This window comes from Camelus ferus, chromosome 30, assembly GCF_009834535.1.
Source record: "Camelus ferus isolate YT-003-E chromosome 30, BCGSAC_Cfer_1.0, whole genome shotgun sequence".
NCBI lineage: Eukaryota > Metazoa > Chordata > Mammalia > Artiodactyla > Camelidae > Camelus > Camelus ferus.
In genome coordinates this window covers 22,862,283-22,876,235 of record NC_045725.1, presented here as the reverse complement: position 1 = coordinate 22,876,235, position 13,953 = coordinate 22,862,283, and the positions used below count along the sequence as shown (strand labels likewise).

General features: G+C 48.0%; 1 protein-coding gene across 1 annotated transcript in view; it reads left to right on the top strand.

The window, feature by feature from the left end:
• Positions 1-274: 274 nt before the first annotated feature.
• CCBE1 (collagen and calcium binding EGF domains 1) overlaps positions 275-13,953 on the top strand; it is a 175,658-nt gene continuing 161,979 nt past the window's right edge. The window contains 3 exon segments of the mRNA XM_032470346.1: positions 275-1,123; positions 1,560-1,572; positions 1,574-1,641. Coding sequence (XP_032326237.1) covers positions 993-1,123; positions 1,560-1,572; positions 1,574-1,641 — 212 coding nt within the window. The 5' untranslated portion in view covers positions 275-992.

Genomic DNA, 13,953 nt, shown 5'->3' with positions numbered 1-13,953 from the left:
GCCTCCACCAGGTGAGCTGATTTACCGACCCCGCCCGGGTTTTCAGGGTAAACACCCGCCACGTTAACTAGCAGGGGGGCGGGGTCCCCTGATTAACGGCCCCCTTCAGGGTCTCACCTGATCTTCCAGGAGTTTCCCCTCTTCCGTATGTGCGAGGTTTGGAAAGCGCATTAAAGCAGCTCAGGGCAAGAGGATTTAAAACCCCCCAGGAAGAAACGATGAGAGCTCATTACTTGCTCGACCTCGAGTTATGAAGGAAACAGCGGCTTTATTACCAAATGAAACGAGAGGAGGCCTTTCTTCTAAGGGACTTTAATGAGACAGACCACGCTGTAGAAATTGTGCTATTTCAGGTTTGGAAGGGCAGCTTGTGAGAGCCGCTGTAGCTTTTCAATTCCTCTTTTCCTGCCTTATTCTACTAAGGAGAACTTGAGTGCGGGAAAGGACAGTGTAGGCTCTCGAGGGGGGAAAGCAAACGTTGACCTGACCCTGGTCCTTGGAAATCAACTGACAACAGGAAGGAAGTTTATTAACCCCTCTGCTCCACCCCCTCCTTCTCCCGGGGTGGAGATCGACTCCTCCTCCTGGTCGGGCGACCCTGGAGTAAAATGCCAGCAGCCGCCTGCTTCCCGCACCCTGAGCAGCGCTCCCAGCCGAAGAGGCAGGAGGCGAGGGTGCCGCCCAAAGCCGAGTGGAGTGAGCCTGTCCATCCGGCGTGAACATCCTGAGCGAGACCGCCCGGACTCCGCGAGCCTCGTGACGGCCAGGCACCACCGCAGGCGCCCCGTTGACGTGCCTCTCTGCCAAGTTGGCGCTTTGCACCCCAGCTCCCACCTTGATCCCCCAAACCCCAGTGGCTTGTGCAGGTGGCGCAAACGCCCCCGCCCTCGGGCGCCCCCTGCCGGGGAGAGGGAAAGCGGCGGTGCGCGGAGGAGCCTGGCGCAGGGCGGGGAGAGAGCTCCGGCGCCGGGAAGAAGCCGGGAGCTTCCCTGATGGTGCCGCCGCTTCCGAGCCGGGGAGGAGCAGCGAGGGGGCAGCTGGGCAAGAGCCTGGGTCCGCTGCTGCTGCTCCTGGCGCTGGGACACACGTGGAGCTACCGGGAGGAGCCTGAGAACGGCGACAGGTAAGCGCTGCCAGCCCCTGCTCGGTGCACGCCCAGCTTTCGGGTGCAGGGCTGTGACCCACCACCCACCTCCGCGGTGACCCGCATGCCCTCGCTCCCTCGGGCTCTCAACTTCCCAGGAGACTTTAAGTCTGCTCTCGCGTTAGAGCCTCCGCTCCCTCACTCCGGGCTCCCCCATCTGTGAGTCGGGGCCCCGGGACACCCCCGCCCCGCCGTCCTGCCACCCTCCAGGGCTCTGCTTCTTCACCTCTTCTTATCCTGGGGCTGAATTCTCTCTGTTGGACCCTCGCCTGGAGAGTCTCCGGCCTCGGAGTCCGCTCTGCGTCCGCGCTTAGCGGACGAGCGGCTGCTCGGCGCGCGGGACGCGGATGCCCAGCGCGCACTGTCTCCGCTCTCCCCGCGGAAAACCAACAGAGTTCCTCCAACTTTTTCACAGAGAAATCTGCTCAGGAAAACAAAATCGCCACGACCAAATACCCGTGTCTGAAGCCTTCGGGCGAGCTCACCACGTGCTTCAGGTAAGTCTGGGGGCTCTGCCGAGTCCTCCGCCGCCGCGCGCCCCGGGCTGGCTGGGGAGGCGGCGACGCAGAGGAGCGGTTTGGAGGCGCGCTCGGGGAGCAGGGGCCACGGTGGTGCTGGCACGGGCTGGGTGGGTCAGCGCTCCTTGGTGCCAGCCTTTGTGTGTGTGTGGCTGCTGGGCCAGAGCAGCGATGGGCAGCTCAGCATTTGCGGCTAGTCTGTGCCCTAAGATCCTGAGGGAGGCGGTTTACTGCCCTCTGGGATACTTGAGTGGTGGAGGTTGGAGAAGAGAGGTTGAAAGTTTATAAGGAAAGTGGATCGGATTGTGGGTGTAAACAGTGAGGCAGAGCAAAGACAGATGGTTGCTTTTGCATTTGTGATTTGTTTTGAAAATACAGAGTCAACAACAAGGAAATACTTGGCCCTTGACTGTCTTTTTGACCTTCTGCCGGGACAGAGTGTAACACTGTCACGGCCTCTGTGGGCAAAAGGCGGGCGAGAGGGGGAGGATGTGGGCAGCCGATGGGGTTGTCGTAAGTGAAAATAAAAAGCATCAAGGTTGTTGAACAACAAGAAGGGGGAGGAACTGTCTTCCTAAATGTTCCGTCCACACATCACCTGGGTGCTCGTTTAATCAGTCACCTGGGTATTTGTTAAAACTAAACTGGGATAGGGCTGGGGAAGGTGTAGTTTGAAAAATGCTCCCAGGAGTTTCTTATTCTTGACAAGTGATATCACTGTTCCCTGCTTGCAGCCTTTTGGAGCTGAGGGTCGATTTGCAGTCATTATAGGCTTCTGTCCCAGTGCCCTCACTGGAAGGAGGCATGTGTGCTTAAACACTTAAACTGCTTCTGAAAGGTACTGTGCAAGGTACAAGGATCACACACTCCTCCAGACTCTCTCTCTGTCTCTGGGAATCATGCACTGTTCAGGGCGCCAGGATAAATACTGGGTAGTACAAGATAACACGGCAATCTTCAAAAGTGAACTTGAAAGAGAAGTTGTCCTAACGATGAATCATAATACTTACAACTGAAAGAAACCTTTCAGATGCTCAAAGGTTCAGGTGTAAGTGGTTCCAGGGCTGGGCTGGTCAGTTTAGAGGTAGGAAGCTACCATCAATGACATCACAGACCATGTTGTAACATCTGGCAGTGGAATGACACTGATTGCTTAAGTGAAGCAATGATCACATCTTATCCTTGGGAAGAGCTCCCTTCTCTGGGTCGTGGGCGGTGAACACTGAACAGAGGTGTGTGAGTTGGTAGGAAAGGAGGGTGAACTGTTCAGTTGGCAGGCTGGAAGAGGTTAACTGGGTAAGCAAGGTCGCCCAGCTGGTGACCTGACCTGCTGGTGCTGGCACCAGGACTCTGCCTGGTTCCAGCTCTGTGTTTCATCCACATTATTTCTTAGGACACATTTTTTTCCCTGTTACTACAGCATAAAACCTCTAATTTAACATGGAAAGTGTCCCTGAGATGATTTGCTCATTTATTTGGTCCCTGAAGGTCAGATTGCACATAAGTCAGTGACAGTTACAGAATGCATGTCCAATTTTCAGAAACCATTGGTGCCTGATGAATGTCCTAAGCTGATTTCATTCGTTACGCTGTTACTGTTGTTTTTCCCAGATTTTAAAAACTGTTTCTCTTAACGCGAAGACTTGACACTAGCAATGTCTTGATGTGTTTCATTAACCCAAAGGAAGAGCTTATGAAAGCTAACAAAAAGGATATTTATGTCTCGGAGAAGAACACAAGAGCTCTGTTTAGGAGAATGTGAGGGGTAGGATGTTTTCACCTGGAGAAAATAGTAATGGTCCCTGTGAATCTTAAGTGTCTTTTCTTGGTTTTCTTAAGAGTTGTGCATGTACTTCATCGGTCTTACACAATTTCTATCATTTAGTCCCTTCCTCAAGACAGTCAGTTGGCAGTTGCTGCCCCCACTTTGAACCCCAAAAGTGGAATAATGCTGTGTGCTTGTTGGTTTGTGAATCCTAATTGTCCTGGCCCTGTAGACCCTTGCTACTCCCAGTGTGGTCTGGCAATTGGCACAGGCATCATCTGGGAGCTTGTATTGTCTCAGGGCCCCTGCCCAGACCTCCTGAATCAGAACCTGTGTGCTAATGAGATGTGCATTAAAGCTTGAAGTGCTGCTATAGAAACCAATGTCCTCAACCCGAGTCATGGTGCAAACCTGTTTAGACAGATCCTCAGGAGCTCAGAGGCCTCGGCAGATGAGCGGGTAGACAGCCCTTTACCATGTTAACGTAAAAACGGAGAACCTTCCTTCCAGGAAACCAGACTCTTCAACTGTTGGATGACCCTTAATTAAGCAGTAAGTCGTGGAGCAGAGATACTGTTTGGGGAATGCTATCTGACCACAGTAGAAACCTACTCTTATCAGATTGTCTTTTAGCGAATGGCTTTTAGCACAAGAGAAAGAACTCCAAAAGTCACTTGTGAATTTGTAGAGAGTAATCTTTTAAAACTGACTTAAAAAAATCATTGATAGGGAGGATCAAATTAATTCTAAAAGTGAGTGTGGTAGGTGTGAGTAACCTGATCTGCCATTATTTCTAAAAGTGTATGGAGACTTACATGATATGGAAGAGACAGATGGATTCAAATTAACCGTTATTCTGGACCCGAACCACCATTTTTGTACACTTCTGTTTTACATGGTTTTACCTAAGCAGCACCTTTCTGTGTTAGCCATATGTTAAATGATAATTTGAGGGTTGACTATTCAGCACTGTTCTGTGCACCTTATGTACACGTATCTCTAATCCTCAGAGCCACTCTGAGGTGGTAGTTTTATTGTCTCAGCTTTACAGAGGAGGGAACCGAAACCTGGGGATTAAGTCAACTTGCTCAGAGTTACAAAGTTAATACATGTGAGAGCCAGGACTCGGACCCAGGTTTGTCTGTCTTCAAAGCCTGGGCCCTTTTATCATCCCACTGGTGTCTGCAGATGAGGCTGAACTTGCCAGATCCTAGGATCTAAGTAAGGAAGAAGACTATAAGTTTAGATGGCTATAAACTCAGTAGGAGCAGTTGGATAACTCCAGCATCCACTGTGAGCATAATAGTTTTCTGAATTACCATTGACCTTGAGATCTGTCTCAAACAATTGACTATATTATCACATTATACATAAAATGGGTTCATATATGTCTAGCTTTCTTTTCTTGTAGGATTTCATCTTAATCACAGGCTCTGTGTCTTGAGAGAGTCTTGCCCGATGTGCATTGTGCCGAGTACTGAATGCTTGTGAATCACTGAGTGAATGCTAGTGGCTGCTTAAGTTTAGAGTACATGTTTTCTCTGTCATAGTCAGACAGAGGGTGTTCTTTTACCAATAAAGATTTCAGAGTTGGTGTGACTTATCTAGACTATGTGCTTGGTTTGGCTAGAATAAATTTAAAGTCACCTTGGCATTACCACTCTTGGGGCTATTAAAGTTCTTTCTACAAGTCAACTTTTTTCCTCCTTTCTCAGACTACATAATTTGAACAAAAGATTTGTTCACCTTTCCTTTATTGGGTCTCATATCAAAATGACATGTTAAATGACATGTTAAAAATAAAGAAGTACATGTGAGTGTCAGTGTCAAGAAATCAACCTTTATTAGGTCTGTCTGATAAAATGCTAACTCTTTGCATCCAATGATCAATTAAGGATTTGAACGTTTATTAGGAGCTTCAACTAGTCCCAGGAAAACACTTGAGCACGGTTCCTGGTCAAGGTTTACAGACTGGATTTTTAGACCAAAGCCTTTGCAACTGTAACCAATATACGATGTACACGAAGGTGCACAAAGTTACACAGTTTTGTACTATGCTATCAATGATGAGGAAGTGATGAGAAGCAGCCAGATATGGCTTTTTGGGCATGAGAAGAATTGTTTCAACTTGGTTTTCTTTAATATGGGATGTTGGATTGCATCAGCTATGATTTATGCTTTATGGTTTATGCATCTGCAATGGGAGGCTCTCAGCTGTATTTGTCCCATCAGTGGTGTCTTGTTAGGGTCGTATTCCCATGGGAAATAGTGACCTGGGGATGCAAAAATTCCCCCTTGGAGATAGTGCAGCAGTGTTGCCAAATCCTCTTAAAATGAGGAAGTTAGGGTGATATTTCTGCAAACGTATTGGAAACTGGAGAGCAAGAAGGTGCTTTAATGGGAGCACCACCAGGCTGGGAGCGTCGGGCTCTAGCTAAGGCACCATCAGAGGAAAGACAAGAATGTGCTATCTGGCAGGTCACAGAGTTCCTACAGAGGGCTTTAATGACAAAACATGCACGGTGGAAACTCTCTGCCCCAGTTTGAATTGCGATTCCACTTGCTTGGCGACCCTTGAACATTCCTGAATCTCTGTGCTTTAGTCTTCTCTGTTTGAATAAATGAGTTCCAGAGCTCCAGTGAAGACAGATGAGTTGCTGTATGTGGGAAGCACTCAGTGGGTACTGCCTCTCAGGCTCACTGCGGCAACTCCCTGAGTCTGGCATGGTGAGTGCACATAGTGGAGTTTTGAGTTCTGAGCTTTACAATAGACATTTTTGAAAGAGCAGGTTCAGACCATCGCCAGCAACACTGGGGGTGTTTCTGCAGCAGCCCATCAGCTGTTTTTATATGCTTTCCCAAATGTAGGCTAGCCCAGAAATCTGGTGCCTTGGGAAAATTACAAAGAGGGTATCTGCTTCCTACCTCCTTCCCGACTACACAATGTGCTCTATTCGTGTGATAGATAGTAGGAGCCAGCAGAAGACTTCGTCAGTCAATTTTAGCGGCTCTTAGACTTTTGCCTCTTACCCAGGATCTTTTTTTGAGGGGGGGGGTGATAATTAGGTTTATTTTATTTATTTTTAGTGGCGGTACTGGGGATTGAACCCAGGACCCTCGTGCATGCTAAGCACACACTCTACCACTGAGCTACATACCCTTCCTCCTTGAAGGGTCTTATTGACAGAGATGAGACTAGTAATCAGGTCGTCAGTCTGGTTATGGTCTCTCCCCACTGCCCCTCCATCCTGTGGCCATCATAGCTAAGAACAGGCACTGAGGGCAGCTCCTGGCTCAGTCAGGGCTTGTGGTCCCCCTTTCAGAAAGCATTTGTATCTTCACAACTATTGTCCATATTTCAACCATAAGGAGGAAGTGGTACAGATGTTAAGAACAGAGCAGGGGACGGATGGGGGTGGTTTTGTGCAAAACTGCTTGCATCCCAGACGTATTGGAGGCAGCCTGTTTCTCGGTTAGACCGTCTCTCCCACTGGATGGTTAGCCTGATGAGCGCTGGCATCATCTGTCCCCTCATCCACGACTGCACCCTCACTGGCTCGCCCCGTGCTTGGACAGGGTTCTGTACGCACTGCTGAGTGACTGAGTGAATGCTATGTCACAGTAAGCAATGAGATTTGACCCAAATCTTTTAGGCCTTCCAGAACTTGTATTGCTAGCCAAGGATGCCTCCTTTTCTAGCTTAGAAACCGGCTTACTTGAGCTTCTGAGAGGCTGCCATTGTTTGCATTAGTTCTCCCCTTCGCCTGTTTTGTTTTGGTTACTAATGGGTTACAGGTACTGATTCTGGTAGCTATTGCTGACTCCGTGAACTTGTTACTCTAAATGACCTGAAGAGGATGTGGGCATCCTGCCCGATATGTTGACTGCCCTGCAGACACTGGCTTTGAAGCAGTGTCAGATTGCAGTTTTAAAGGGGATCCCACTGCCCCCAACACCCTTTTACTGAATCTGAAGAACAGGTGTCAGAGGAAGATGGGGGGTTTCGGCTCAGGCATGGTTCTGTCTCACTTTTCACTTACTCTTTACAAAACAAGGTGAAACAATAGGAAACAACTAACAGTTGAACTGAACACAAAAGGCCATGCTTTCGCTGGTGTCCTTTGAGACTGGCTCTGGTTGCCGCTCTCATTGTCCCTGAAGTTATTGATGCCTGACTTCCTACATTCACTTCACTTCATCTTTTCTAAGTGCAGCTGGGGAGTGGGTGCACCCAAAAAAAGCAGATAGGTGCTTTCTTCTAGAATACCCTATTTTCTCAGGAGAAAGGTTGCATTTCAATCAGTAGTTTAAGTGTCCATTGTTCAGCTTCTGCAAACTTACTGCCTTCCTTCCCAGGGGGACTCTTACTGCTTCTCTGTGTTGGGGGTCCTGCCTGAAGCAGAGGATTGCTGACTATCCAGAAAATGAAGGTCTCAATCCTGGCTGTTTATTGCTTTTATTTGGGGGATGAGAAGGTCCTCAGCTGTAATGTCTGCAGCTTCCCTTCTTCCTTTGCCATGAAGCCATTTACCAATTTCTAAGCTTTACCAACAGTTTTTGTTCATTTATTTCAGAGCCTACTATGTTCCAAGCACAGTTCTAGGCTCTTAGAGTACATATGTGACTAAAGCAGGGAACCCCTCCAAACCTCTGCCTTCATGGAATGCATGGATTTTAATTTATCTTTCAGTAAAGGAATTTCCAGCCAGTGATGTCCTTTGGGACTTTTATAAGACGATGGTTTTTGGCACACATCTGATTAATGTCACATTCGGGGGCTAAGAGCTTAATTTCCTGTGGCCCAGCTGTGTTCTTTCAGCAAAAGAAACCCCACAGTTTCAAGCCAGGGACACAAGAACCGAGGGGTGGTCTTAACATTTGTGTGTGTGTGTGTGTGTGTGTGTGTGTGTGTGTGTGTGTTTCCCCCTGCTAGCACGACATTAGCACGTGCCACAGGTCTCTTGCATCTCAGGATTATTGGAATGTGGAGGCATTACAAAGAGGGCAAATTCTCTGGCTGTGTGCCCTGTGAGGTAGATGGCCGCATCAGAAGTGGCCCACTAAGAAGAAATGGCTCCTAGGGTCCGGGTCCACCTCTGCCCAGGTCAGCCTCCTGCTTTCCAGCAGTCACTTTAAACAGTGTTCTGAGAAGATGTGCCCCTCCAACATTCCTCGATTCCCTTAATTCATTACAGATCTGTGTTGAGAAATGTCTCTGAAGCCCCTGGGCAATTTTTTTTCATCCTGAAATACCTGTGTGGGGCAGGATGGTGGTATGTCTACATGGTGAATCCTAATTAGGCAAAGTAAGTTTTCAGCTTCACAGTGTGGTCTGTGGGAGTCAAAAGCAGGTGTGAGAGCTTGGAAAAGAGTATGTTGCCTCCTTGTTCAGTGTGGTAGAACGTGGACTAGATCTTCCCATGCCTGTGATGACTTCAGGAACTTGGATCACATCTGTTCTAGCCTTATCTAGGCTCAACCTTGTCCCTGTTGGGGTGAAGCAACCGCCATCCTTGGTCCTCTGGGAATGGCAGGGGCAGCTGTCAGCCCAGTCGCTGGGACAGAGAACCGGTGGGAAGCCAGGAGGGCCCTCTCCACTAGGATCTATTTCTAAAAGTTTGGGATAAAGCAGGAATTGGCGAAGTAGGGTCTGTGGCATGTTTTTACACAACCCATGATCTAAGAATTTTTTTAAAACTTTTTTAAAGAGTTAAAATATGCAACAGACCTTACTTGATCCCCAAAGCCAGATAATTTACACTCTGGACCCTTCCAGAGATAGTTTGCCAATTTCTAAAAAGTTATCTTAATACAGAGACTGGGGATTGGGGTCTACATCCAGATGTAACCTCGTCCACAGGTCTGAGTCCTCACAGAGGTAACTCTGCAGGGCATTTAGTCAGCTTTCCCCTCTTTGGGGTTTTTGCCTGTGTATTGTCTGACTGTACTGTATCTGGATCTTCTGGCCTGAGCATCTTTGATTGCGACTTGGTTTCCTAGGAACCAATCATAGTTACTGTTGAGCTGGAATTCCTTTTCCAGTCATCTTCCCTTAAATGATACTCTAAGTGAATGTAACTTGTTGGGGTGTTTTTAAGAAGCTGATTTCAGTGCAGGTAGTAAAGTGCTAATTTACTGCTGCTTTTTGACATGTTTTTCACCGAGACTGGTGTTCCTGGGCCAGCTGAGTAATCCTTGGATTGCCTTGGCTAATCTCCCACCATGCTTAATTCCATACTTCCTTAATCCCTGACTTGCATATTGATCATCACGTGCCTTGACTCCAAGCCAACTCTCTCTAAACTTGTTTAGTTTTGAATTTCTGCAGTGAAAAATTTCACATTCAAAAATCAAAGGCTAGTATATTTTACTTGAGGAATGCACATCTAGAAAAACAGTCATTTTCAATGAAGGGCACTCTGAATTGGAATTGGAACATTTCCTTCTATGGCTAAAAAGAATTAAGAGTGCTACTCAGTTGCACGGTGCACAGTATCAGCAATTAAACTTTTGAACTTAAACTCTGGACTGCCTTCTAACAATGTCAACTCTTTCGTTGCATAAAGATCACATGGACTCCTGGAGGGATGCCTTTGGACACTGAGTATGGGGGAAAAGTGATGAAGGAAAGAATTGCTTAAAGGAAATATTCTGAGGAGACAGCAGCAGAGTCTAATGGTGTTTTGGAGAAAGCGAAGGAGTAAAATGTTGGAAGGCATCACCTGACAAATTAGAAAGATAAAGAAGTGCTGTAGGGTATACAGCAAAGAAGGAAAGTACAGGTATGAAAACTTGATAAGGAGTCGAGGGGGTTTCCTGGAGATGAAGTTGGGTGAGAAAAAGATGTCACGCAGGCGCTGTTAACCTTGGTAACAGCCATTTTAATAGATCCTACTAAATGGAGGTTAAATGGAAGGCAGACGAATTATAAAGATTGACAGATTGACAGATGCAGTTTTTGTCTCTTGCGTGTGTGTCCAGCACTATTTCCTTGAAGGTCAGAGGCCATCTGAAAGCCAGTGCGGAGGCCATGCCATCCGTGACTTTCCATCCAGCTGTCCCCTCTCCTTGCTTCCACGTGGCGTTGCTCTTGGTAGTCTGTCCATGTTTCATTCTGGAATTTTCCTGTAGTGAAGTGGCTCGCAGCTTTTGTGGTGGAAAATTGGCTCTCTGGGTGTGCCCACCAAGACCACAGAGACTCTTGGTTGAGGAGGCAAGGTCTTCTCTCTAAAATGCACCAGAATTTAGTTCTGGCAGATTCCGAAAGGTTAGAAGAACCTAGAATGCAACATCAGTGGGGTTTTGTCGCTGAGAAAGTTTGAAAGACTTCTTTAAAATCAATTTTTACAGATTTTTTTTTAACGTTAAGTTACATATGTTTTCTAGAAATCACTCTTGCATACTCTGGCCCAGCTGGGTGGACGTTGGGGAAGAGAAGCTGTTTACAGGAGCCCCGTACTAATGTGGAGGCCACTCTCAGGCACCATTTAAAGAATCTGGAACGCAACTGAGAGAGGAGGGGAGAGGGAGAGGGCGTAGGGAGGGGGCTTTGAATGTAAACCAGCTCACGAAGGAAAGAGGGCCCCGTCCTCTCCTCTCGGTTCCTCTGATGGCTCTGTGTGGGAGGGATCGCCCTCGGAAACCAGCATCTCCTCCCCCGAATTCTCAAGGTCCCAGAGCAGGTGTGCGGCAGAGCAGGGCGCTGAGCCGGACGGTCTGAGCCCAGAGCCTGCGTCGTTCCTCAACTCTGGGCTCTTCTGAGAGCCCTGACAAATGCGGTTACCTTGCTTTCCAGCCAACCACAAATTAAAGAGAGACGTTCAGATGAGGGGAGTACGGCTGGAAATGGGGGTGCCAGTCTCACTGGTGACGCTGGTGAAAACCTAAGTCCAGCAAGTTACCAAAAGGGGACAAGGGGACCAACCCTCCTCCCCCAAAACTGCACCGCCTTCCCCCGGCCTGTTTGTTCACAAGGAATGCCTGAAAAAACTAGTGTAGACTGGGAAGCTTAAACAAGCGATTTTGTAGTGATTCTGGAGGCTGGAGATTGGAGACCAATGCGGGGGCAGGACAGATCCCTTCTGAGGCCTCTCCTGGGCGTGCAGGTGGCCGTCTTCTCCTTGTGTCTCCACAAGGTCTTCCTTCTGTGCTTGTCTGTGTCTTGATCTCCTCTGACAAGGACGCCACCTCATACTGTATTAGGCCCTATTTTAATACCTCACTTTAACTCAGTGACCTGTTTGAAAGCTCCTGTTTCTAAAGTCACATTCTGAGGTACTGGAGTTAGGACTTCAGCACATACATTTGGAGGGGACACAATTCAGCCCACCTCCACTAAAACCCTAGCACACACTGGGGCCCTGTAATAGAGCGGACACTTTTCATGCTCACATTTCCACGGGTATCACTGTCAGCCCTGGTGATCCTGAGTTAGCCAATGAAATTACAGTACTGTAAGCAGTACCACTGAAGAAGGATAAAGATTAGACTTGGTCCAGGTGGCTTAAACCCTGATGTTGGTGATGTTCCCTTCTGTGGAACCTCTTTCCCCAGGATGGTGCCCGATGACGGAGGCTGTGATGGATTCTAACTCCTTACAGCACGACATCACTGTTACAGATGCCGAGGCCCCACCCCAGGCCTCCGGAATCAAAACCTGCTTTGTAACAAGTTGGTTTTCTACGCACATTAAATGGAGACACGCCGTCCTGATTGTCACCACATTTTTCCCTCCTCTCATGTGGCTATTCTTAGCTTCCTGCTTGTAAAACCATAGGCAGGGATTTGCAGCCTAGATTGAATGTTGGAATCACCTGGTGAGCTTTAAAAAGAAAAAACATGCAGTTGTCCAGATAGTGCAGTAAACCAGTAGCATCAAACTCTAGAGGTGGGTGCCAGGTAGCAGGAATTTTTAAAGCTCCTTGAGTGATTGCATTATGCTGTCAAGGTTGAACACCTTGGAGCAAAAAGCAAACGGGGTGGGGTGGGGGTGCAGCCTGGCTCTTGGCCTGAGGAGAGTGGTTCTTGTTTTTCTGTGGCCACTGGGCCTGGGTCCTCCTGTCTCCTACAGCTGCTGCGGGTCCGTGCCCTGGACAGGGAAAGTCACCTGCTGAAGACTGTGTTGGTGCCTGCTGTCACCCATCTCTTCTGTCTGGTCCTAGTCTTCTCCTCCTGGCATCTCCTTTCTCCTCTGAGGAGGATGTTTTGGGGGCCGTCAGGCGGAATGAACTCGGCTAAAGCGGATCTAGACGGGGAGACCCTTCCTCACGGCTTCCGTGGTTCTCGAGCTGATCCGTCCTAAATCCCACGGTGCAGATTCCATCACTTCTCATTCCTAGTGCAGCCTCTCAGCTTGGTGTCTGGAGCTGCTTAGTGACTTTTGGTGCATTTTTTAAAAAAATATTTTGCTTTGTTGAGGCGCTGCATGAACCTTCTCCCCAGATGTAAACACGGCTCAGCCTACTATGAATGAAAGGTTTCCAGTGTCAAGCTGTGTTTTTTTTTTTTTTTTTCCCCTTGCCTTGTAAGTATCAAACACACTCCCCCCCGACCCCCCACCCCCACCCCACAAAGTGTGATAGGAAATCTATGTGCTGGCAGAAGACGGTCTTCCCAGGCCGTTTTTGTTTCTCTTCAGCCCTTTCCTCTGATAACAAAGAACTTCTCAATTCCCAACACAAGGCTTTTTACAAGTTTGCATCAACTTTAGGCTGAAACAGTGTATTTCGTGATTTGACTGCGTAGTTATCACCTAAGACCTATGTTTACCATATGACCTTAAACCAAGCAGTCCCCAAATATGTCTATGTGGAAAACATTGTTATTTTACACATAATTGCATTTTTTGGACTGTTAATAGCAATTATGCAGACTAAATCATAAGAAGAGAAATTATTATAAGTTAAGGAAGAAAATGTAATTGCACCTCGTGGATAGATGTGCAACTGAGATTTTCTTTTTCTTGGGAGGAGGAGGTAATTAGGTTTATTTAGTTATTTTAATGGAGGTACTGGGGATTGAACCCAGGACCTCATGCATGCTGAGCACTGCACTCTGCCACTGAGCTCTACCCTCCCCCACTCCTGAGGTTCTTGATGATGCACATCATTGAATTGGAGGTTGGCCAGACAGGAAGTGGCTCATCAGTGACCTGAGTTCTTAATGAACTTTCAGTGTCTGACGGCATGGGGAGCGGGCACTCTTTTAGAAAGGATGTTATAGGGGTGAATTTTTCACAAATCTTAGGTGAAGGTGTGAAATGATCCTAACAATTAGGTACGTGTGCCATCCCACAGCCCTCAAGTCCTTTCCCAGAAACCCCTGGTGTTCGGGAAACACATTTCCAGGTCATGGCACACACGCACATTAGCATCTGTGGGCGGTACCTTGAGAGCAATGACGAAGGATTGCTGAGGGCTGGAGGCTCTGAGACGGGCAGCTCTGGCAGTCCAGCTGCCACCTGCTGTCCTAGGGCCGGAGGAGGTTAAGGTCTGGGCACACTTGGAGCCCCTTCTGGGTGGTCAGAG